Raw genomic sequence first — 25,166 nt, 5'->3', positions numbered from 1 at the left:
TAATGATGGATGGTGAACATCAATCCTCCTAGGAACAATGGGCTCCCACTGATACCCCAGGCTTGTGATCACCTGTGAGCATGCCCAGCTAGCCCCAGTCCTCTGTGGGGCTCAGATGGGCTGTTTTAAGCTTTTTACCCAGGTAGTGACATGTATGGGAGGTCCACCTTAGGTTCTTGGGGACACAGAGAGGCCCTCCAGACTCAGCGGGAGAGAAGGACACTGACAGAGACAGAGACAGAGAAAAAAAAAGGAGAGACAGAGAATTTGCATAAAGTCAGACTAAGCGAGACAGAAGAGAGGAAGAGCCAGAGACAGATGTACTGACTGAAGGAGACCTCTACTTACTTCAGGCACCAAGGGTGTGTTTAGAGATGCTCCATCAAGCGTGGTGGCCGCTACCCACAGGTGTCTGTTGATCAATCTACACAAAGCCAGTCTCAGCCGCGATGTGCTTCAATTATAAAACACACCCAGGACCTGGAAGACATAGTAAAAACAAAGAGTGTGAGCTATGTCGTTGGTCATTTTTTACACTGAAAAGATAACGTTTTAAAACAGATTGGGTTAAATGAAACATAGGTATAATTACTTTCCATCAGTTTCATTTTGCTTTTTAGCGTGGACATTTAAAAACGCACATGTGGCTAGTACTTGCGGTTGATATTGTATTTTAATTGGACAGTGCTGGTTCAGGGAGCTGGCTGGCCACCTTAACACCCCACACTCTTCGCAAAGGAGACTCAAAGGAAAATGGGCATCTTCCCTGAAGCAGATGCTCAGACGGTCTCCGGAGCGCATATGACCAAGAGGCATCACTCAGAGACCTGGTGTGACTTATCCTTTCTGTCCTAAGAGAGATGAGCTAACGTTCCAGGTCTTGCTTAGCAGACCGTGGCTTTTCTGGCTTCCCTTGAACTTGGTGACTTCAGTCACTGAAGACATCTCCAGTCACAATGGCTTTTCTGACAACGACCTCTCGTGTCATTGGATCCTAATGAGTTTTGGACCCTGACTTCATGGTCATGGGGGGCCGGAACAGTGCAGAACACAGAAACGATAAACTGGACATAAGATAAATCTATCCAGATTGAAGTACTCAGAAAAGAAAATGGAAACCCAAAGGAAAATTCTAAGAGACTTGTGGCGCACAGGAAAAAGTTTCTACGTTTGATTAACTGGAGCCCTAGGAGCAAAGATGAGAGAGAGTGAAGGAAAAGCAATATTTGAGGAGATCGTGACCTAGAAATTATCCAGTTTTATCTAATTTTAATTTTATCCAACTTTTAATTATCCAAAGTGATCCATTTGGGGAACTTTCCTGCTGGTCCAGTGGTTAAGACTCAGTGCTCCCAACGCAGGGGGCACGGGTTCGATCCCTGGTCAGGGAACCCAATCCTGCATGCTGCATGGCACGGCCAGAAAACAAACAAACGAAAACCAAACCAAACCAAACCAGAACAAGAAACCAAAGTGATCCATTTTGCTTCCCAAATTGGATCAGCCATCAAGCCACTGCTTCCAGAAGCTCAGAGAAACCCAAGATAAGTACATATAAAACAGTGTTTAGTACTTCAAAGTGGATTCATCCGAACTTTAAAGGAAAAATAACACCAATCTTATAAAAAACATTTCAGTGAGAAAAAAGAGAGAATATACCTTATATCCCATGAATTTGTCTATTTATTTATATTGAGACATAATGACATATAACATTGTTTACGTGTAAGGTGTACAGTATATTGATTTGATACATTTAAATATTGCACCTTGATTACCACTGTGGCATTAGCTGACACATCCATCCCATCACACAGTTGCCATTTCTCTTTTTCTTTGTGCCGAGAACAAGATCTAGTCTCTTAGCAACTTTGAAGTCTACAGGACGGTATTGTTGTCTCTAACTCCCATGCTATATATTAGATCCCCAGAACTTCTTCATCTTACAACTGCAAGCTGGTACCCTTTGGCCAGCGTATCCCCATTTTCCCCACCCCAGCCCTTAAAAAACAATCATTCTACCCTCTATTTCTACGAGTCGGCTTTTTTTAGATGTCCTATAGAAGTGAGATCGTACAGCATTTGTCTTTCCTTTTTTCTCATGGCTGAATAATATTCCACTTATAAATATACCACATCTTCTTTAACCATTCATCTGTTGAGTGACACTTAGGTTGCTTCCATATCTTGGCTATTATGAATAACGCTGCAGTGAACATGGGAATTCAGAAATCTCTTAGAGATTCTGTTTTCATTTCCTTTAGATATATACTCAGAAGTGGGATTGCTGGGTCATATGGTAGTTCTATTTTTAATGTTTTGAGGAAAAAAAATTTTTCTTCTGTTTTCTATATCCCATTTTGGAATTCGAGCAAGGTCTTGATTTCAAAGCCCAACTAAGGATATTACGTGATAAAATATTACAAACTAATCTTGTCAAGAATCCTTAATAAAAATGAGCAAATAATATAGCTATACAATAACAATACTATTTTATAACCAAGTGGGATTTACACCTTGTATGCAGAATGACTTAACATTTAAAAACACATCAGGGGGGGCTTCCCTGGTGGCGCAGTGGTTGAGAGTCCGCCTGCTGATGCAGGGGACGCGGGTTCGTGCCCCGGTCTGGGAAGATCCCACATGCCGCGGAGCGGCTGAGCCCGTGAGCCGTGGCCGCTGAGCCTGCGCGTCCGGAGCCTGTGCTCCGCAACGGGAGAGGCCACAACGGTGAGAGGCCCGCGTACCGCCAAAACAACCCCAAAACATCAATAGGGACTTCCCTGGTGGCACACAGTGATTAAGAATCCTCCTGCCAATTCAGGGGACAAGGGTTCGAGCTCTGGTCCGGGAAGATCCCACGTGCCGCAGAGCAACTAAGCCCGTGCGTCACAACTACTGAGACCGCATGCTACAACTACTGAAGCCCACGTGCCTAGAGCCCATGCTCCACAACAAGAGAAGCCACCACAATGAGAAGCCTGTGCACTGCAACGAAGAGTAGCCCCCGCTCGCCACAACTAGAGAAAGCCCAGGCGCAGCAATGAAGACCCAACACAGCCAAAAAAACCCCATAAAATAAAAAAACCACATCACTATAACTTTCCTCATTGACAGAGGTAAATTATATGCAGAACATATGACAGATGCAGAACACATTTAAGAAAATTAAATGGCCATTCACGGTAAAGGAAACAAAACAGAACAAAAAAATACAAACTACCGTAAAATAGGAAATTTCTTAATCTGGTAAAGAAGATGTAAGTAGCCCTACAAAAAGCATCATATTAAACGGTGAAATCTTGATGTCATCATTTATATTCATTAGCGATTCTAGCCAGTACAAAAAAGCAAGGAAAAGGGATGAAAGCCATAAGTATTGGAAACAAAGTAATACAAACTGTCACTGAAAAGAGAATATACTGTTGTATATATAAAAAATCCAAGAGACTATACAAACTCAAAACTAATAAATGAATTTTGCAAGGCTGTTATATAGAAGGTCCACAAAAACCCAACCATGTTTCTTCATAACAGCAAAAAGAAAAAACAAAGAGGGGTTAGAAATAAAATTTTAAAAAACCGATGACATACACAATAATCTAAAAACATGTAATTAAAGCAATAAATCTAAGAAAGGATGTGTAAGACCACCACACTGAACTACAAAACATATTGAGAGAAACCCTGAAGTCCTAAATTTTAAATAGAGCATAGAAAGACTCAATATTGTAAAGATGTGGATAGTCCCAAAAGGAGTCTGTGGATTTGATGAAATTTCAATCAAAACCCAGGGGAAAACTAAAACAGAGTTACCGTATGATCCAGCAATCCCACTCCTGGGCATGTATCTGGAAAAGATGAAAACTCTAATTCAAAAAGATGCATGCACCCCTGTGTTCATAGCAGCGCTATTCACAATAGCCAAGATATGGAAGCAACCTAAATGTCCATTGACAGAGGAATGGATAAAGAAGATGTGGTACATATATACAATGGAATACTACTCAGCCATAAAACAGTATGAAATAATGCCATTTGCAGCAACATGGATGGACCTAGAGATCGTCATACTAAATGAAGTAAGTCAGACATAGAAAGACAAATAGCATATGATACCACCTACATGTAGAATCTAAAAAATGATACAAATGAACTTATTTACAAAACAGAAACAGACTCACAGACAAAAACAAACTTCTGGTTACCAAAGGGGAACGGGTGGGGAGAGGGACAAATTAGGAGTTTGAGATTAGCAGATACGAACTGCTAGGTATGTATAAAACCCAGGGAGTTTTTTTTTCTTAGACATACCGAGGGCCAAAATTATTCAATGATATCTTGAAAAAGAAAAACAAAGCTGGAAGACGCACACTCCTAGGCGTCATGAAGCTAGAGTGTCTGGATCCATGTGATATGGCTGCACAGATACACGAACTAAACGTTGGAACAGAACAGAAAGGCTGGAGGCAGATGCGTTCAGTCTCCTGCTATATGACACAGGATATCCAGGAGCTCCATGAGAATAAATTGTGCTTGTATCAATCGGATTTCCACATGAAAAATGTTTGTGGACTCTTAGCACACAACATACACACACACCATTATTTCCCAAGGACTGAAGATCTAAATCTAGAAAGTACATATAGGGCTTCCCTGGTGGCGCAGAGGTTGAGAGTCCGCCTGCCGATGCAGGGGACACGGGCTCGTGCCCCGGTCTGGGAGGATCCCGCATGCCGCGGAGCGGCTGAGCCCGTGAGCCGTGGCCGCTGAGCCTGCGCGTCCGGAGCCTGTGCTCCGCAACGGGAGAGGCCACGACAGTGAGAGGCCCGCGTACCGCAAAAAAAAAAAAACAAACCACAAAACAGAAAGTACATATATAGTTCTGGGAGGAATACACAGGAAGCTTCTTCGCATTTTGCAGCGGCACTAAATATAAAATAAAAATTAGATAAACTGGACTACAATAAGATTCAGAAATTCTATTCTTCAAAATGCCCCAATAAGAAAGTGAACCCCAGCTAGACCAGGAATAATCACAATGAACATATCTGATAAAGGACTCACATGCATAATAAAAAAAAAGAGAAAGCTTCCTATGGTTTAGTAAAAAAGTCAACCCAATTTTCTGAAATGAGAAAATGACTCAAATAGACATTTCACAAAAATAAAACGAATATTCAAATGACCAAAAACCATAGTCATCAGAGAAACGCAAAGTAAAACCACAAAGGTACCACCACCCATCACAGCGTGGCTAAAATAAAAAGATGCAAAACTGGAGGGGTTGGTGAGGATGTGGAATGACGAGACACTCAGATTAATTAATTAATCCGTATTGGTTAATACAATCACTTTGAAAAACGTTCAGCAGTACCTACTAAAGTTGAATAAACGCATAGCACAACACACAGCAGTTACACTTGTAGGTTTATTCCAACGAAAAATGCACATATATGTTCATCACTTCACATGTATTAAGAAATTCAAAGCAGCACTCTCCATCATAACCTAAACTAGAAGCTAAGCAAATGCCTGTTTACACTAGGACGGATATACTCGTTGTGGTGATTCACGCAGTAGAATTCTCCAGAGCAACCACAGCTGAAGGTCTACAGCTCCCTGCATTATTATGGACAAATCTTACAAACATCTGGTTGAACAGAAGAAGCCACACACACACACACACACACACACACACACACAGAGCGCAGAGAAGTTTCATGTTGACGTAAAGAACCAGAACAAGCAAATTTAACCCATGCTGTTAGAAGTTAGCGTAGGCATTACCTTTGGAGAGAAGTTACCGGAAAACATGAGAGTGCTCAATTTTTTTGGGGGGGCCGCGCCGCACGGCATGTGGGATCTTCCCGGACCGGGGCACGAGCCCACGTCCCCTGCATCGGCAGGCGGGACTCTCAACCGCTGCGCCACCAGGGAAGCCCGCATGTGGGATCTTGATTCCCCTTCCATCGTTAATGAATTAATAGAACATTAGCACACATTTACTCTGTATTTGATTTCAAAAATCATTTTGACCTGTATTGAGCCTTGGGCATGAATGTTCTCCAGTTGGAGATCCATGTGTCAGAAGGATGCAAAGGTTGGGGGCCTTACTGTGAATAGTGAGGGATGACAGCTCCACATCAACTTCCGGAAAGAAAAAACCAGAATAACTGCCCTGATGGACCTGCTGGCCTAGGAGGAAGCTGTAGATACTAATTCTTGAGCATGTATATATATATATATATATATATATATATATATATATATATTTTTTTTTTTTTTTTTTTTTGGCTGCGTTGGGTCTTTGTTGCTGCACGCGGGCTTTCTCTAGTTGTGGTGAGCAGGGGCTACTCTTTGTTGCGGTGCACAGGCGTCTCATTGCGGTGGCTTCTCCTGTTGTGAAGCACGGGTTCTAGGTACACAGGCTTCAGTAGTTGTGGTTCGCTAGCTCTAGAACGCAGGCTCAGAAGTTGTGGCGCACAGGCTTAGTTGCTCCATGGCATGTGAGATCTTCCCGGACCAGGGCTTGAACCCCTGTCCCCTGAATTGGCAGGCGGATTCTTAACCACTGCGCCACCAGGAAAGTCCCTGTAGATGTTAATTCTTTTAGCCATTCTTTTCCTAAGTAGTCAGCCTGTCCCCATATCCTCCTTGCATACGCCCTTCAGGTACGATGGGAATAGTAATTAGGATCCAACGAGGAAAACAGAAACTCTTCTCTGTATTTAAAACAGCGAGAACTAAATCCAAATGTTACTCTGAATTGGATCCTTGCACAGGAAAAGAACATTAGTGAAAAAACGGATTAATTCCAAATAAAGTCTGTACTAGTTAATGATTGAATCAATGTTAATTGCTTGTTTTTGACAGATGTACTATGGTTATGCGAAACATTAACATTAGGGGAAACTGGGTGAAGGGCATATGGGATTTTTCTGTGTCTTTGCAACTTTTCTGCAAATCTAAAATTATGACAAGGTAGGTTTGTTTAAAAAATAAGTTAGCAAAGCTCTAAACCAACATTTCTCCAAAGAAGACATAAAGATGGCCAACAGGCACATGAAAAGATATTGAACATCGCTAATTATTAGAGAAATGTAACTCAAAACTACAATGAGGTATCACCTGTCAGAATGGCTGTCATCACACATATATATGGAATCTAAAAATAAAAATGGTTCTGAAGAACCTAGGGATAGGACAGGAATAAAGATGCAGACGTAGAGAATGGACTTGAGGATACGGGGAGGGGGAAGGGTAAGCTGGGATGAAGGGAGAGAGTAGCACGGACATATATACACTACCAAATGTAAAACAGATAGCTAGTGGGAAGCAGCCACATAGCACAGGGAGATCAGCTCGGTGCTTTGTGACCACCTAGAGGGGTGGGATAGGGAGGGTGGCAGGGAGACGCAAGAGGGAGGAGATACGGGGATATATGTATATGTATAGCTGATTCACTTTGTTATACAGCAGAAACTAACACAATATTGTAAAGTAATTATACTCCAATAAAGATGTTAAAAAAGAAAGAAAGAAAGAAAGAAAGAAAGAAAGAAGGAAAGAAAGAAAGAAAGAAAGAAAGAAAAGAATGGCTATCATCAAAAAATCTATGAATAATAAATGCTGGAGAGGGTGTGAAGAAAAGGGAACCCTCCTACACTGCTGGTGGGAATGTAAATTGGTGCAGTCACTATGGAGAACAGTATGGAGGTTCCTTAAAAAACTAAAAATAGAACTACCGTATGACCCAGCAATCCCACTACTGGGCATATACCTGGAAAAGATGAAAACTCTAATTTGAAAAGATACATGCACCCCAGTGTTCACTGAAGCACTATTCCCAATAGCCAAGATAGGGAAGTAACCTAAGAGTCCATGACAGATGAATAGTAAAGAAGATGTGGTACATATATGCAATGGAATATTACCCAGTCATAAAAAAGCATGAAATAATGCCATTTGCAGCAACTTAGATGGATCTAGAGATTATCATACTAAGTGAAGTCAGACAGAAAAAGACAAATATTATATCACTTACATATGGAATCTAAAATACAGTACAAATGAACTTATTTACAAAACAGAAACAGATTCACAGACATAGAAAACAAACTTATGGTTACCAAAGGCAAAAGGAGGGGAGGGATAAATTAGAAGTATGGGATTAACAGATACACACTACCATACATTAAATAGATAAACAAGGATTTGCTGTATGGCACAGGGAAGTCTAATAATAACCTATAGTGGAAGAGAATTGAAAAAAAAGAAGACGTGAGTAACACCCACGTATTCTTTTTCCATATATATATAATATATCTATATTATATATATATATTTATATATTTATATATTTATATATATAATATATATATATATATTTATAATATATATTATATATATAATATTTATATATATAATATATTTATATAAATATAAATATATAAAATATATTTATATTATATATATAATATATATTATATTTATAATATATAATATATATATAATATTTATATATATATAATATATATATTTATATATATTTATATATATTTATATATATATTATATATATTATATATATATATTACATATATATATATAAAACCAAATCACTTTGCTGTATGCCTGAAACTAACACAATATTGTAAATCAACTAGACTTCAATAAAAAAATAAGTTAGCAGATACATATTTTCCAAAAAGAAAAGAAGGATCAATGGTGTTGACTGCAATAAAAATGCACAAAATGCACAGTGAGAGCTGTGGGGTTCTGTTTTATCTGGGGACATACTGAGGACTGTGGCCCACCAGACAGCCTCTCAGAGAGCTCTGAGGAACTGCTCCGACATCAGCATCTATGTGATTTTGGAGAAGGCGTCCATGCCATCAAGCACACATCTACGTAGAAAGTTGCTGCTACTCACGAGGAACAGATACCTTAGTTAATGACTTTAGTGCTTTTCTAAGTACGAGAAGATGCAAGAAATTGGGTTCATAAAATCTTCTCCTGAAAACATCTAACTCCCTGAAGGCCTGTTCTGCCAGCTTTCCCAGAGCACAGAGTGCCTCATTCCAGATCCCTGCCTTGAACACCCTTCAGGGTGTGTCGAAAGTGAGTAACTCCAGTGACTAATGACTCAATCCTTGTAGGGCCAGATAGAAAGTGACATTCTTTGGTTGGCAGTGATCACCTGGGACCAAAGAGTATCGACCATAAAAATAAAATAGCCAGTTTCCTTAGCAGCAAAATGGTTTATTCGGGAATCGCAGAAAATTGCTATTTGGGACAGGCCAGCTATGGTGGATCACAGGCAAGTCTAAAGAGATAAAAGGGAGGTCACCTCTTATCGGGTTTTAGGAGGAAACGGGGAAGGATGGTTTTGAACAGAAATTCACTGAAGAACAAGAGTTAGACGTTTGACATTTTCTCATTGGCTGGAAGCAGTGGTTAGAGCACTGTTGCTGGGGCACGGAAGGATCTTCCTTCTTTTTCTTAAAGCAGGGGATGAAATTCCCATGTAATTAATGTCCTCCCTTGTCTAAATAATTCTCGTCTTCCATCTCCCTACTGGGAGTGCAGGCTGCACCAAGTGCTACATGCCTGCGAGTTCCCCTTTCAGGGCTTCCCGGCTCCATTTTAAATGAGGTTACTTTGCTTATTTTCACAAAGGGAACAAGGAATCTTGGTGGTGATGGAAATCTTGACTATGATGGTGGTTTCACAACTACCAGAGCTCGTTGAATTGCACGTATTTAATGGATGCAGTTGGTTGTCTGCAAATTATCCTTCAATAAACCTGATAAAAGCCACTAATGAAGACGAGAGAGAGAGAGACCAGAAAAACACGGATACATAGGGCTGGCTGGTGTTAATCAACGAGGGTGACCCCTGGACTTTATCCTTTAGTCTCTACCATCTGCAAGGCCATGAAAATAAAACTTAATGCATCACTGTCAAGGTGAGAGCCATGTTCAGCCTTCAACTTGACTCTGGGGAATCTTGTCTTCCTTTAATTTTTGACTACATAGCCTTCACTTAGTGTTCATTTCTTTGAGGCATTTAAGAAGACCTTTAAAATAGTCTATTAAGCAATTTTAGTTTTTAAAATAATTATTATTTTAAAATGGAGCATGGTCCACAGATTTAGTCTGAAATTTTGACAGAAAATCTAGTATATTTATTGTTTACTTGTTAAGAATTCCAGGGATAGGCAGTACCAGGGCTGGTTCAGCATTTGGGGACCTTCTATGAACCCTGGATCTTGTATTCTTTCCCCTCAGTTTGTTCAGTATTTCTGCTATTGTAGTCAAGCTTGTTGCCTCATGGTTGCAAGATGGCTGCTGCAGCTCCAGATATCACATCATCATGATATAGCTGCCCATGGACAGGAGAAAAGGAGGCAAAACTCTTATGAGACTCTCTGTTATTAAGAGACAAATATGATTCCCAGAAACCCTGATATATCCTGCTTTAAGTATCATTGGCCATACATGCTCATGTGCCCCCTCTGGACCAATCACTGCAAATGGGATTGCTGGATTGCCTTAACCCAAATTTTATCCTCTGCACTCCCCCCATCCCTCAGCTCCAGGGTTGGAACATAGCCACTCAAACAGAACTAGGTTTCTGTTAATAAGGAAAAAGTGAGCATCGGCTGCTGTGTAGACATCAATGTCTGGCACAGCTACCCCCTGGGAGAAGCAGCTCTTGCCTGGCCTCAGGGGCAGTGGACGTGAGATTCCATGATGGGGCTCCTGTCCTACTGGGCTCCGTGTGCACAAACGCCCTCCCCATCCCTGGTCCTGCTCTTTATTTCAGCACCCAGCTGGGTGCCCCACCTGATCCCAAGCCCAGGGCCAGCTCCCAAGGTCTGTCTCCTGATCATCCAATCCCTTTAGGATTTTGCATGTGCTGATGGCCCAGCCTCCCTTTCCCTGGTTCCCATGCCACTTCGGGAAGATAGGCAGAGAACCCATGTTAGTGAGATATTTTTAATGAGCTCAATACCTTGCTGGGAATGTAACATATATTGTAATATTAAATACCTGGAGGGGGACTTGGGGCTTCCCATTTTAAACACAAGGAAATGGTGGCGTAAAGTGGTGTAACTCTCTGCCCAAGAACAGATGGCTATCGTGTGGAGCTGGGACCAACAGTCCAGTCAGTTTGCCGCACAAATCCGTGTTCTGCTCGCCCCACAGATCGAGAAGGAGGCTCCCACCTCAAGGGGTGCGTCCAGAGATGAGTTCAGGGCACAGGGGGAACAAACAACTTTTGGAAGCCAGGCCCCACCTCTGTCTCGTCAGTGGGAAGCGTGGATGGGAGGGGAGAGAGAGCTCTTCCCCTTTGTGTGCGGCCGTTGATGTAGAAACCCCAGAAAGGGGCCCTGGCCACCACATCCTCTCCTCTCCTGTCGCCTACAGGCTCTCTCCTTCATTCACAAACTCCAGGACGGTGCCGGGGGCAGGGTCTGGGCCATGTCCCCCCGTCCCACCAACCTCCTGGGCCTGGGTGAGTCCTGGAATGGAGGGGTAGGAATCCAGGGGCAGAGGGGCTCTGCTTCCCAGCTCCGTCCCGACTCCAGCCCAGAAGACGCTGGGGCCCTAGCGGGGCAAAGTGGTCCCCCTCAGCTCTGGCCAAGACCTAAGTCTCACCATGGAAGGTTCAGGGCTGGAAATGGTGCCTGGGTGTGGGGTTGAGTTCAGACTGAGAAGGGCTGGGGGGCAGGGAGGAACACCTGCTCGGAAGAGGGGTTGGGGGTTTGTCTTGAGACTATTTCAGAGCAAGGAGGGGGCTCGTACTCAGATGCAATGTTGACCGGGGTGTCGGGAAAGTATGGGACGATGACCACCCCCTACCCCGCTGGCTCCTCAAGGCCCCCGCTTGACTGCGGCCCCATGAGGAAACCGTACAGTGGGCGTCTTTCTCACTAGAACTTCTCTTCCAGTGCTCTGTCTGGGTCACACGATGCACACACAGGCGGGTGAGTCTTCTCCCCAATCCCCTCTGCACCCCGCAGGCAGATGTAGGTGAGAGTGGAGCCGATCCTGGGGGCCCTGACATACACCTCGAATTGCAAACAACCCCCAATGTAAAACCCTCGCCCAGGTCTCTCCCGCGTTCTCCCCCTCTGCTCTTGATGGCCCCCAGGGACGATTCAGATCATACAGACCAGGCTGAACCCACGAGCTCTCCCCGCACAAGCCCAGATCTCCCTCGGCAGCCCCTGGGCAGAGAACATGACCTCGCCAAGGGCAGACTCAGAATCGTCCTCAATCCCACCGTCTCCATCCTCCCGTACGGACTGTATCACACAGTGATGTGGTTTTAAATGATCATTTAAAAGTTTTACTTAAAAACTTTAAATATCTATATGGTATATAATTTATCTTCAGGAAAACCGTAATCTTCCTTCGAGTCCTCTCACAGTTTACCTTCAGACAGACTGAGACCCACGCATCTCTCTTTGGTCTGGATCTGTCTGTCCCAATGCTGTCTGGCCCACTTATCTCAGTTACCTTGGTTTTCTTTCCCTTTCTAAATGCCATCTTCCCACTCAGCTCCAGACCTCCGCACCACCCTGAATGCCCGGTGTCCCCTGTCCCTCGGCCTGGGGAATTCATCTCTGACCTCAGATCTTAGCTCAGATATCTCTTCCCTCGGACCTCCCAGAGGACAGCAGCTCTGCCTCCTGTCTGCCCCCGAGACTCCCACACTCACCCCGAGGGCATGTATCACCGTTTGTACCCGTGGATTTGCACAATTATTTGTCAATGGCTATCCTCTCTCTAGACTTTCAGCCCCAAGAGGGCAGGCATCCTGGGTGTTTCTCATATTTGTGGAACCAGTGGTACATGGAGGCATCAGTAAACAGATAGATGAGAGCTAAGGTGTGGTCAAAAGAAAGAAAGAGCGAACGAGTGACCTCTGCCAGTCCCCTGCCTCTGTGGGATTTTGCTGAATGTGAGGCCAGCTTCCTGTTTCAGGGCTACAAACCCGCTCTTCCGCCTGCCCCCAGCCTAGTTTAGACATTTGGAGTTTCCAGAGCCTCAGTAACAAGGAAATGGAAATGAGCTGAGACGAAGGTAAAAATACAGAGAAAACCCAGGGATGAAAGCACAGAAGACTCGCATTGGACACAGAGATCCTCGCCTGCTGGGGAATGTGGGATGAGATCTGTGCTCCAGCTCCTACACACACACACACACACACACACACACACACACACACACACACACACACACACACCCTCCACTGCCGCTCTGCAGACTGCGTCCCTCACCCCACACAATCCCACCTGGGACTGGCAGCTGCCCTTCAGACCAGCCCAGATCATTCCTACCGACTGAGACCCCTGCTTTCCTTGTCCCAGGAATGACCCGGTCATTCCCATCCTGTGCCACCCTCCCAGCTATCTGTCCCCCTAGAGTGGCCGTGGGCAGGGAGGGAGCCGCCCCCTGCAGCAGACATGCCCGGGGGCCCAGCCTGCTCTGACACCTCCCGTGTCACCCTGAGCAAGACGTGACCAAGTCTCAGGGTCCTTAAGTCAAGTGGGGAAAATCACTCCGCAGTGATGGGAATTTATATGCTCACAGAATGGACATGGGGGGGTCTTTTGGGGGAGGATGATGGAAATGGTCTAAAATTGGATTGTGGGACTCCCCTGGTGGTCCAGTGGTCAAGACTGAATGCTTCCAATGCAGAGGGTGTGGGTTTGATCCCTGGTTGGGGAACGAAGATCCCACATGCAGTGCAGCCAAAAAAAAAATTGTATTGTGGTGATGGTTGCACAACTTTGCAAGTTTAAAAGAAAAAAAGTACTGAATTGAGCAACAAAAATGAGTGAATTATCTGATGTGACGATTTTCACGTAATGGATGCTGAGACTCTGCTCTTACCCATCCCAGGGACCCTGCCCAGTCGCTCCACCAGGGCTGAGCCCGACTCTGTAAGCCCCCAGGGGTGGCCTGTGACCATTGTGTGCAGGGGCCCTGCTGGGGCTGAGGAATTCCGTCTGGAGAGGAAGGAAGATAGGAGTGACTTCAAGGATGAGAAAACTGTGTCTCAAATTGGTCCACACGAGACAGAGGCCAGATTCGGCATCACCGCTGTGAGTGGAGACACTGCCCAGCATTATCAGTGCCTCTATCGAAAAGGTGGTCACTGGTCTGAGCCCAGTGAGCCCCTGGAGCTGGTGGTGACAGGTGAGGAGGTCTCTGCTCTGCCCTCAGGTCTGCCCCAGGTCCCTGGACCCTGTCCCCAGCTGTGTCCTCCGTCCACAGGCTCCCCTGCCCCCTCCTGACCCCCAAGCCCTCTGGTTCCCTCTTCCCTCTGCACACACATCTCTCTGCCTTCACACCTGGCTCAGGTCCCTGGAGCCTGGTCTCACCTGGACACCACGGTGACCTGGGCACTCAGCCCCAGCATCAGGGTGGGCACAGAGCTGTCCCTGCTGGGCTGGCGGGGGGTGCGCTTCCAGAGATGGGGTGAGGACAGACCCCTTCAAGGGAACCTGTGTTCCCTCAGATGGTGTTGACTGTCCTTTCCACTGGGTAAGAATCTGTGGGCCCCCTAGGCCATGTGTCCCCTGTGGTGTGGCCCACCCTCCATCGGGCACATCACATGGTCCTAGACCCCTGACCAGGGCTGGATGGTGCTTTGGGGGACCTCTGGGATGAGGCCGTCCCTGTCCCTGTGTGCAGTCAGCCCCCAGGATGTCCTGGAGTCAGCGCCCACTGGGGACACTTTGACCCCCTCCACACCCTCCTGGGGCACCGACCCCACCGTGCTGCTTTGGGGACACAGGAGTTCACGTACACAGGACACCCGCTTAAATATGCTGCCAAATGGGACAACCTGGAGAAGTGCTAATCTTATTAATACCGAGGAAATATTTTCTTCTCACCTCGTGTGCACCAGACACCCTCCTGCCGTGGGACTGACGCACATGGTGAATGAGGAGAAAGGGTCCCTGGCTTCCCAAACTTTAGCGGGAGAATTCATTAGAATGAATAATAGGGATGTATATAAGTATATATGGGCATATAAAAATATAAACATATAACTTACAATGTAAAATTTCAGATCTATAATTTAAGTAAATTAGAATACAGTTACGCTATTAAATATATAATACAATATAATATACATTACTATATTGTTACATGAGTAATGTGTGTTACATATTATGTTATCATGTATTATGTATTACTATAATCTGTATATGTAAATATTAAAATGTGTACCATAATATATATTAAATATGTATAATTGATATAATTTTTATGTATAGAATTATGTATAATTTAAATTATTCATATAAATTAAATTATACATATGTAAGTTAAAAACACATACTTTAAAACATATTTATATTTACTATTGAAGCATTAAGCATATTTATATAATATGTAATATATTATAGATGTAAACATATTGCTATATATTATTTGTACGTGTATAACATATATGCTATTCTAAATCGTAGTAAATGTCATCAGGGGAAGCTCAAGCAGCAATGGCGTTAAAACGCAGGATGGGGTCGTGGATCCTGGACCAAGGACACAGTGTTGAGGAAGGGATGCTCCAAGAAATGAAATTTTCTGTTTTAAAGGATGTTGAGGACTCAACCTCTGGAGCAGTGGGAGGGAGGGGGCGCTGACCAGAAGAGGGGATGAAGCGCTCCGACCTTGTGGGTGTACCAGCCCCCAAGATCTCAGTTGGACCACCTGTAAAATGAGCCACGCTGAGCACCGCACTTAGGAGATGTAAAGGAGGTGATGGACAAAAGGCGCATGCGTGGAGTGCAGCTCGTGGCGGGCGCTGCAACCTCTCACCTGCTAAAGGCTGGGCTTCAGGCAGCTCGAGGACATCGGGTCTTGGCTTCTTCACTCACAGAAGAGCATTTCCGCCCCATCAGGGATTGCTGCGAAAAACAGAAGAGATCAGAGATGGGGATTCTTGTGTTTGGGGTGGGAACCCAGAAGGAGGTGAGCAGGCAGAGGTTCCCGCTCTCGATTCCTACTGGGTTATCGTCTCTGTAAAGGTGCACAAAGCACAGAGAGCAGCGCTGTCCCACGCAACCTCCTGCAGGAAGGAGATGCTGTATATCTGCGTCATCCCGGGAGGGTGTCATTAGCCAGGGGTAGCGCAGTGGCTAGTGCAAATGGCGATCTGACTTTTAAGTTTAGTTAACCTAAATTTCAGTGAAAATTGTCCCGGCGTGACTACCGTGGTGGTTACCATCCTCACAGAAAGGTCCATGGGGTTGTTCTAGAGGGAGCAGGTCGGGGTCCGGGGAGGAGACCCCTTGGAGGTGGGGATGGGGGACTCAGAAGCTTCTCTGTCCAGATCAGGCCTCTGACCAAGACCCTCCTCACTCCTCGGAGACACAGACGCATCCGCAGGACAATGACCGTCCTGATGGGCGAGGGGGACGCCGAAGCACGAGCCCGGTGGTGCTCTTTGGTGAAAGGGGGAAAGAAGGGGCTTTGGTGCCGGTCATATCCCAGCTTGACCAGTGCCCTATGGACAGAGGACTCCAGCGCTCAGACCCGGTTTTGTAAAGTGGAGATCATGTCACAGGACTATTGGGCATGAGAGATTCACGTGTAAGTGGGGACACGACAAGCGCCCAGCGCGCGACGGGCACGCTGCCGGTGCTCGATAAACGCATGCTGCTGGTAATAGGATTCCACCCTCCCACCTCCCGCAGGCCTGCCGACAGAGCATCTTTATATTCTCATTGGGGTCCCTGTGGCCTTTCTCCTTTGTCTCCTTCTCCTGGGCCTTTTCCTCCTCCATCGTCGGCACGAGAGAAAACGGAGTAGGTCTCAGGGACAGGGTGGGGTGACCCGGGCGGGCTGTTTGGGGTGCTGGGAAGAAGGCTTCTCTTCTGAATTCACACCCGACTGTCCCCAGGGCCCCCAAGAAGCAAAGGTGAGGAGCAGAGGCCCCAGGAGAGGTGAGGCTCCTGGGAGTGACCCCCGGGCCCCCAACCCCCTGCCCCCAGGCAGCCCCGAGGGCTCACGTGTTCTTTCCCCTCAGGCTCAGCCTAGCTGATGACGTCGCAGATGGGACACCAGGTAAAGACAAGGATGGGGGACAGGTCTGGGAGCGGGGAAGTGGGGATTCAGTGCCATCAGGAAGCAATGTGGTAGGGGGCGTTCGGGAGCATTCTAGAATGTTCCAGATGGGGTGGGAGGCCAAATATGAAGCTGTGAGGTCAGACGTATTTGCCTCCTAAGGTCCACCCCAGAGAACTGACCCCTTGTCCTCTCCCTGCCAGATCTGGCCACTGTCAACAGACTTCCTGAGAAGAGTGGGGAAGTGGACAACTCAGTAAGTGCTTGCATTGGTCACCTCCTGCTGGGTACCAAAGCCGCTGAAATTAGCAGCTTAACAAAATCATCTCAGTTTCCTGGGCCAGGAATTAGGAATCGGACCAGCTGGGCGGTGGTGGCTCATGGTCTGTCCCGATGTCGCTGTCAAGATGCCAACCAGGGCTGCATTCATCGGAGGCTCAACTGAGGCTGGAAGATCCACTTCCACGATGGCTCAGTCCCCTGGCTGTGGGGAGGAGCCCCATTTCCCCACCACACGGGCTTCTCCATGGCGGCCGGCCTCCTCCGGCGGGAGGGACCCCAAAGAGGGAGGAACAGAAGGCACACTGTCCTCTGTGGCCTCCCCTGCAGGTGGCCCTCACTCTGCCATATTCTGTTGGCCACACAGACCAACCCTGCTTCTCTGAGGGAGGGGACTACACAACGGCGACTCAGGAGGTGGGATGTGCGGGGGCACCTGGCGTCTGGCGACCAGTCTTCCCCTCCCACAGCCCCTCCCTCACCTCAGCCACCCATACTCACCCTGAGTCTCTCTCCTCAGGCCTCTGCTGCACGAGGTCCCCAGGAGGTGATATATGCCCAGCTGGACCACCCGGCCCTCACACAGAGGGTGGGCAGAGCTGTGTCCCCACCGTCCACAGAGCCCACAGCCAAGTCCAGCATGTATGCAGCCCTTGCCAGAAACTGACCCCAGGCCCACCTGGCCTCTGCACTAAAGACACAGGAGGGCACTCTTGCAAAAGCCTGCAGTGGACATTTGGAGGGTTTCCCTGTGGAACCGGCCCTTCCTGAAGTCATCCGGTCAATTCTCCTGCTGCCAAGAGCTGGAGTCCTGAGACCCCCAATCAACTTCTAGGAGATTCATTCACCATGTGGCCCCGCCCACAATCAACTAGCTCCTTGGAGAGGACGTGTAGCACTTGTTTCAGAGACCCAGCTGTGGTCCCTTGGCTGTTTCCAGAGACCCAACTATAGTGCTTGGCTGTTTCCAGAGACCCAGCTGCAGTCTCTTGGCTGTTTCTAGAGACCCAGCTATGGTCCTACAGTCACCCAGCTGATTCCAGATATGTTCTGTGAATCCTCCCCTGCCCCCAAAGATCTGTTTTGTTTTCTCAGCTGACTGTACAAACCTTCCTAGAGTTCAGGTGTTGATCCTGACTCTGCGCTATACTTATGCAGCTCATTGCTGATACCCTGTTTTCTGGATCATGCTTTGCCTTGTTCATCAATAAATGTCCTCACAGGCCCAACTGCATCAGCCCTGCGTGTGGTGCTGGGGTACACAGGTTCTAGGTCTCAGTCTCTGCCTCCACAGTCACTCAAAACTTAGTGAGGGAAACGACAAAAAGGGCATCCGTGTTTTCTGATTCAAGTGTGTCTCAGGGATGAGAGAGGGAGATGTCTGAGGGGACTTCTGTCTGGGTGAAGGCGCAGGTCTGCCCCACCTGATACAGCTCCCATCCCCCCTGCCATGTGCACGCCCACGAATGCACGCATGCACACACACACATGCACACACCCACACGCATGGACACGTGTGGAGTGGGCGAGGGAGCTGATGAGACCACGACTGCACACGGAGGGTCCCTCGGGCTTTAGGTCCACCCAGAGGAACGTGCAGGTCCCCATTTCCCACCCCTACTTCAGTTCATCCCCACTGGACGCCATGCATTCTCCAAACACAAGAGGACCCATCAGCTGTAGGACACTGTCCTTGATCTGACCTTCACCCGTCACCTGGCTAATGCCCTTCAGGTTTGGGATTGGAGGCTGTTCATCCCAACAAGCTTGCAGTTGCTGCTGTAACGAACCCCTCACATGGGGCACCAAACAACACAACTTATTATCCTACAGTTCAGGAGCTCAGAGGCGAACATGTTAAACTGGGCTAAAATCAGGGGTCAGCAGGGCTGCGCTCCTTCTGAAGCCTCCAGGGCAGAGCCCATTCCTTTACCTTTAGCAGCGTCTGGGGGCCGTCTGCATTCTTTGGCTCGGGGCCCCTTCCTCTGCCTTCAAGGAGAACTGTAGCCTCTGCAAATCCTCCCTCTGACTAGGACCCCTGCTTCTGTGGTCGCACCTCCTTCCCTCTCTCACCTGCCTCCTCCCTCTTACAAAGACCCTGGTGATTACATTGGGTCCACCTGGAACATACAAGCTCATTCCCCCCTCCCCGAGATCCTTAACTCAATCACACCTGCAAAGACCCTTTTTGCACCTAAGGTAACACAGCAGTTGGCTCCAGGGCGTCGGATGCGGACATCTTTGGGGCTGTTATTCTGTCTACCTGAGCGGGTGTCGGGCCTCAGCACCACCTCCGCTTGTGGGCTCCTCTGGGCTTGAATGCCTCACTCTGAATTCTAAGTACCTCCTTGCAGGAATGTTTCCTTCTTCCACTAGCTTGTGAAATGATCAATGTTTGAGAGTCTATTTCTTGTGTCCCTAGAACCTCTACGTAAGAGGAGGTCGGGGAGGAAGCAGTGGAGGCTGGAAACGCACCCCACAACCCGTTAACCCCCCCACCCGGTGCTCAAAGTGACAGACAGGTGGTCCCTGTGTGACAGGACTTTGGCTGCTCACCAGCACCGTGTCCTCCCTTCCTGGGCTCCCAGCGAGATGATCTCCCCAGCCTCCCTGCAGTTATGTGTGTCCTGGGATGAAGTTCACAGTGGCATGTGAGCTGGATGGACGGAGCTTCTTCCAGGCCTGGCCCGTGAACCTGCCACACAAGATCCTCACGGCTCTTCCCTTCTGCTGATGGATGTGGATGCCCTGGGTGACCGTGGACCCACAGGCTGAGTGTGGCACCTGGTTCCCAGATGACCCCATAGAATAGAGCCTGCTGTACCCCTTGTATTAGTCATAGTTCAGGTTTCTATAAAGTTGATGCTTTAATATGTGTCATACGTGCATATGCTAGTGTGAAAATTAATAAAGGGAAACCTAATTTAAGACGGAGTTGGGAAGCCCTAAAGGGGAGCTCTCTCACCCCTACCCTCTGCTGCAGCTTACTTTACATTCCTAGGCAGGAAGAAGCTTGATTTTCAGAAAGATGATTTTCTCCTCGCCCAGCAATAGCCCAGCCAATGAAAAGAGCAACAGGCTAGCCAATGAGAAACAGTCACAACCTAGCCAATGAGAAACAGCACCAGCTCAGCTAATGAGAAACAGCAACAACTCAGCCAATGAGAAAACAGCCTCAGCCCAGCCAATGAAAATCAGTCACAACCTAGCCAATGAGAAACAGCACAAGCTCAGCTAATGAGAATCAGCAACTCAGCCAATGAGAAAACAGCCTCAGCCCAGCCAATGAGAAACAGTCACAACCTAGCCAATGAGAAACAGCACCAGCTCAGCTAATGAGAAACAGCAACAACTCAGCCAATGAGAAAACAGCCTCAGCCCAGCCAATGAGAAACAGTCACAACCTAGCCAAGGAGAAACAGCAAAGCCCAGCCAATGAGAAACCAACAACCACCCTGACCTCTTGGTTTCCTCCAAGGGACTTTCAGTCAGAGCAGCCCCTTCCAGCTTCCTCCTTTTTCTCTGTAAAGTAACATTCCTCTTCATTGTTCTCTGGACTTGACTGTGGTTTGCCATAGTTTGAATGTCCTGAATCGCAATTCCTCTGCCATTCCTAAATAAACTCATTTTGCCAGTAAAATAACGACATTTAATTTTAAGGTCGATACTGGACACACCTTTTCCTAGATGACCCGATAATATGCCTGAGTCACTTGCATTGTCCTCCCGCCTCCTCCCTCACTGCCCCCCCCCCCGCCCCAGCTCCTGAGCAAGAATCCTCTTCCTGGGGTGCACTTATAAAATACAAAGCAGTCAACCCAGAGTCCACACCGCACCCCCTCCTTTATGGGGGTCCACAGTCTGGGCCACGATCCACCTGCCCTTGTCACGCTAGGGCCAAGCACATGACAACTAGGGGCGCCCCCTCCACCCCAGAACCCGCTGAAATCATTAACCCAGGCAATCCCATGCCTGCTTACCCTTTCCTGCCCATTCCTTCTTGTGGAAACCACAGTAAAGGCTCCCATTTTCCCCTCACTCCATCTCCTTCTTTCTGTCTCTGGTGCTTCCCTACGTGGCCCTGGTGGGTGGCATGCATGCCCCCTCCTCCTGGGAACTGTGATGAAATATCTTTTCAATGGAAGGCGTCTCCTGATCTGCTCCCTCACATTTTAGAATTAATACACAGTATTTTAAAGCACCTCCCTGCTGAGCTGGAATCAGCTTCACCTGTTTCATGGAAGATGAACTAATTCCTACCACATGAGTCGTTACACTTTTGGGTCTACTGGCTGCAATAGTTACACAGCTGAAACGCACAGTGAGACGGCCTCCGCCCGGGTACGGGCTTACCCTGCCTTGGCTGCGCAGAAAGCAGATCCCCATATCTGCCTAAGTCTGCTCTTCATCTTCTGTTCCACGTGCACCATGTCAGTCCGCCCAGCGCCCTCTGAATTCCACACCTGGGAGACCTCGTGCCTCTCCCCCTGACCCCGCCCCCGCTCCATCACTGACACGTGGGCGGGCCTCATGGACGTGTTATATGAACAGATATAACCAAATCTATTCTTTCCTCATGTCAGTTCACACAGATTTAGGTCCGTCCACAACTGCCCACTTGATTACTTAGCCTTGTTGCTGAAGCTACAGGGCTTCTAAACAAGGCCACTCCGTGCTGTCTCAACATGGAAACACTTGGGATCTGCACGACCCCGTCTCCGGAGCAGGACCAGCTGCGCCGCCAAGGACGTGGGCTCACCGGGAGCCCCTCGCCCGGAGAGCCCCGATCCCGCTGTGAGTGGGACGTGTAGGTGGTCACCGCCCTACTTACGGGGTCAGACCGGCGGTTCCCACTCAGATTAAAACGAAACGTTATGGCTTCCCTGGTGGCACAGTGGTTGAGCGTCCGCCTGCCGATGCAGGGGACGCGGGTTCGTGTCCCGTTCCGGGAGGATCCCACATGCCGCGGAGCGGCTGGGCCCGTGAGCCATGGCCGCTGAGCCTGCGCGTCCGGAGCCTGTGCTCCGCAATGGGAGAGGCCACAACAGTGAGAGGTCCGCATACCGCAAAAAACAACAAAAAAACGAAACGTTAGCCTGAAGACCAGCGAGGGGGCGCCAGCACTGAGTTCTCAATTTTTTCGTCTTGTGTATCTTTTTGATAGACACATAAGAAACCTGCATGCCTGTTACAGGCCTGGTATTTAAAATGTTCTTATATATCTTAAGAATATTTTAAAAATTCAACGTAGATTCAGCCAGCTCTTAAAATGGTGCAATGGCTCTTTTAGTTCTATGCAAACATTAGCATATTTAAACTTTGTACAAACCCTCCAGAGAATGCCCTATTCTTTTCACTTTTTTAAAAACAACTTTATTGGAGTATAACTGCTTTATAATGGTGTGTTAGTTTCTGCTTTATAACAAAGTGAACCAGCTATACATATACATATATCCCCGTATCTAGTCCCTCTTGCGTCTCCCTCCCACACTCCCTATCCCACCCCTCTAGGTGGTCACAAAGCACCGAGCTGATCTCCCTGTGCTATGTGGCTGCTTCCCACTAGCTATTTTACATTTGGTAGTATATATAAGTACATGCTACTCTCTCACATCGTCCCAGCTTACCCTACCCCCTCCCCGTGAACTCAAGTCCATTCTCTATGTCTGTGTCTTTATTCCTGTCCTGCCACTATGGTCTTCAAAACCTTTTTTTTTTTTTTTTTAGTTTCCATATATATGTGTTAGCATATGGTATTTGTTTTTCTCTTTCTGACTGACTTGACTCTGTATGACAGTCTCTAGGTCCATCCACCTCACTACAAATAACTCAATTTCGTTTCTTTTTACGGCTGAGTAATACTCCATTGTACGTATATGCCACATCTTCTTTATCCATTCGTCTGTCGATGGACACTTAGGTTGCTTCCAGGTCTTGGCTATTGTAAACAGAGCTGCAATGAATATTGGAGTGCTAGTATCCTTTTGGACCATGTTTTTCTCCAGATATATGCCCAGGAGTGGGTCTGCAGGATCATATGGTAGCTCTATTTTTAGTTCTTTAAGGAACCTCTATACTGTTCTCCACAGTGGCTGCACCAACTTACATTCCCACCAACAGCGCAGGAGGGCTCCCTTCTCTCCACACCCTCTCCAGCATTTATTGTTTGTGGATTTTTTGATGATGGCCATTTTGACTGGTGTGAGGTGATACCTCATTGTAGTTTTGACTTGCATTTCGCTAATAATTAGCGATGTTGAACATCCTTTCATGTGCCTCTTGGCCATCTGTATATCTTCTTTGGAGAAATGTCTATTTAGGTCTTCTGCCCATTTTTGGATTGGGTTGTTTGTTTTGATGATATTAAGCCTCATGAGCTGTTTGTAAATTTTGGGGACTAATCCCTTGTCAGTCACATCATCTGCAAATATTTTCTCCCTATCTGTGGGTTGTCTTTGTTTTGTTTATGGTTTCCTTCGCTGTGCAAAAGCTTTTTTGAGTTTAACAAGCTTTTCTTCTTGAACTAGACAAGTTGATACTAAGCTCCATATGCAAAAATAAAAACGTAAGAATACTTAAGAAAACACACAAAGAGAAGAGCTATGCGGGTAGTGGGGACGAGATCAACCGGAAATTAAAACACACCATACAGCCTCTGAGTCGTGAGGAAATAAGAAAGCCTAGATGCGTCTGCTTATTATGACAGAAGAAACACAAGAAGGATTGGCCGTATCTTACAGGCATTTAAAAGTACTGGGATATTATAAACAACGTGATTTCCATGTGAATGGGTGCATTTGGGAGAAGAGAAGCTTTTGCTATGGCATAGGGTCAGTAGCTGCTAAACTTATAAAGTGAAAATTTAATAAGGAGCATGATACGTACAAACTCTCAAAGCACCTCCCCACAGACCAGTGATTAATTACAAAGGGGAAATAACAGCTTTACTCTGGAGAAACCTGGGGCATGCCGAATTAACCAAGTTAGGAAAGACCAAATCACCAAAAAGGAGAAACAAGGCCATGGCTTGAGTGGCATTCCACCCCAAAAGGCACAACTTGCACCTAACCAGGAGGTGCTTCGGGCAGAGCTCCTGTTCTGTGTGCATCACGCTTCCTTTCTCTGCAGCGTCTCCCCTTCCTCAGGAGCCCTCAGTCACGTCTCTCATCAACCTCAGTATGACCGAGGCTGTGAAGGAAAGAACCCCCAACATCTCCATTCGTGAGCTTGTTTTAAATCTTATTAATCCAAACAGGATTCCGTGATCTAGGAGCGTTTGGAGACGAACACAAACCACTGAAGTGTGGGGAGAGGAAATACCTTGGGCAGGAACCACTGATCTTCTGACCGTCCAGCTCGAAAGCCAGCATTGGGCTCTCGGCACTTGATGGCGTATTTGGACCGTGTCTGGAGATCACATTTGGGGTTTATGACGCGCAGAAATTGTTTTCTGAAAAAGGAGACGTCATGCATCTTACTTGGGATGGTAACAGAGACTGACGTGTAGGGAAATAGTTGCTCTCCTTCCTGTGAAACCGTTAGTGTTGAAACCCTCGCTGGGGGTGACGGGCACCTGCCCGAGGTATCCTCTTAGTCGGCGGCGCCTCCCAGGCTCTGTCCTCTTGTCCCTCTGCTCAGCCGGGGTGGGCAGGAAAGTCACCGTGATTTCGAAACTCACTACTTGCTCTACATTACTCCGTGCAGAAGGATACTGAATTCTATTTGTATTATTATCATTTTGTACTCTTAGGACGAGCCCTGAATTTCCCTTGAAGATCCCCCCATAAGTGCT

General features: G+C 47.0%; 2 protein-coding genes across 4 annotated transcripts in view; one reads left to right on the top strand and one right to left on the bottom strand.

Moving 5' to 3' along the window:
- Positions 1 to 460: 460 nt before the first annotated feature.
- NLRP7 (NLR family pyrin domain containing 7) overlaps positions 461 to 25,166 on the bottom strand; it is a 116,484-nt gene continuing 91,778 nt past the window's right edge. The window contains exons 7-8 of the mRNA XM_032612672.1: positions 15,848 to 15,936; positions 461 to 480 (exon numbers count right to left, since the gene is read on the bottom strand). Coding sequence (XP_032468563.1) covers positions 15,927 to 15,936 — 10 coding nt within the window. The 3' untranslated portion in view covers positions 461 to 480; positions 15,848 to 15,926. The remainder of the gene's footprint in view (positions 481 to 15,847; positions 15,937 to 25,166) is intronic.
- LAIR1 (leukocyte associated immunoglobulin like receptor 1) lies at positions 11,365 to 18,603 on the top strand. 3 transcript variants are annotated; one of them, XM_032612911.1, is made up of 8 exons: positions 11,365 to 11,522; positions 11,959 to 11,994; positions 13,919 to 14,215; positions 16,726 to 16,836; positions 16,932 to 16,974; positions 17,058 to 17,095; positions 17,299 to 17,351; positions 17,895 to 18,603. In XM_032612911.1, exons 1-8 carry the CDS (start codon positions 11,489 to 11,491, stop codon positions 18,039 to 18,041), a joined length of 759 nt encoding a protein of 252 aa, XP_032468802.1. In that variant the 5' UTR covers positions 11,365 to 11,488; the 3' UTR covers positions 18,042 to 18,603. The 3 variants fall into 3 exon arrangements, with proteins under 3 accessions (XP_032468802.1, XP_032468804.1, XP_032468803.1); XM_032612913.1 differs by having other exon boundaries at positions 11,368 to 11,522; positions 11,887 to 11,994; XM_032612912.1 differs by lacking the exon at positions 11,959 to 11,994 and having other exon boundaries at positions 11,368 to 11,522.

This window comes from Phocoena sinus, chromosome 19 (genome assembly GCF_008692025.1).
Source record: "Phocoena sinus isolate mPhoSin1 chromosome 19, mPhoSin1.pri, whole genome shotgun sequence".
In the NCBI taxonomy this organism is placed as follows: Eukaryota; Metazoa; Chordata; class Mammalia; order Artiodactyla; family Phocoenidae; genus Phocoena; species Phocoena sinus.
Note: the sequence above shows the minus strand (reverse complement) of the source record. Positions and strands in the feature narration are given on the sequence as shown.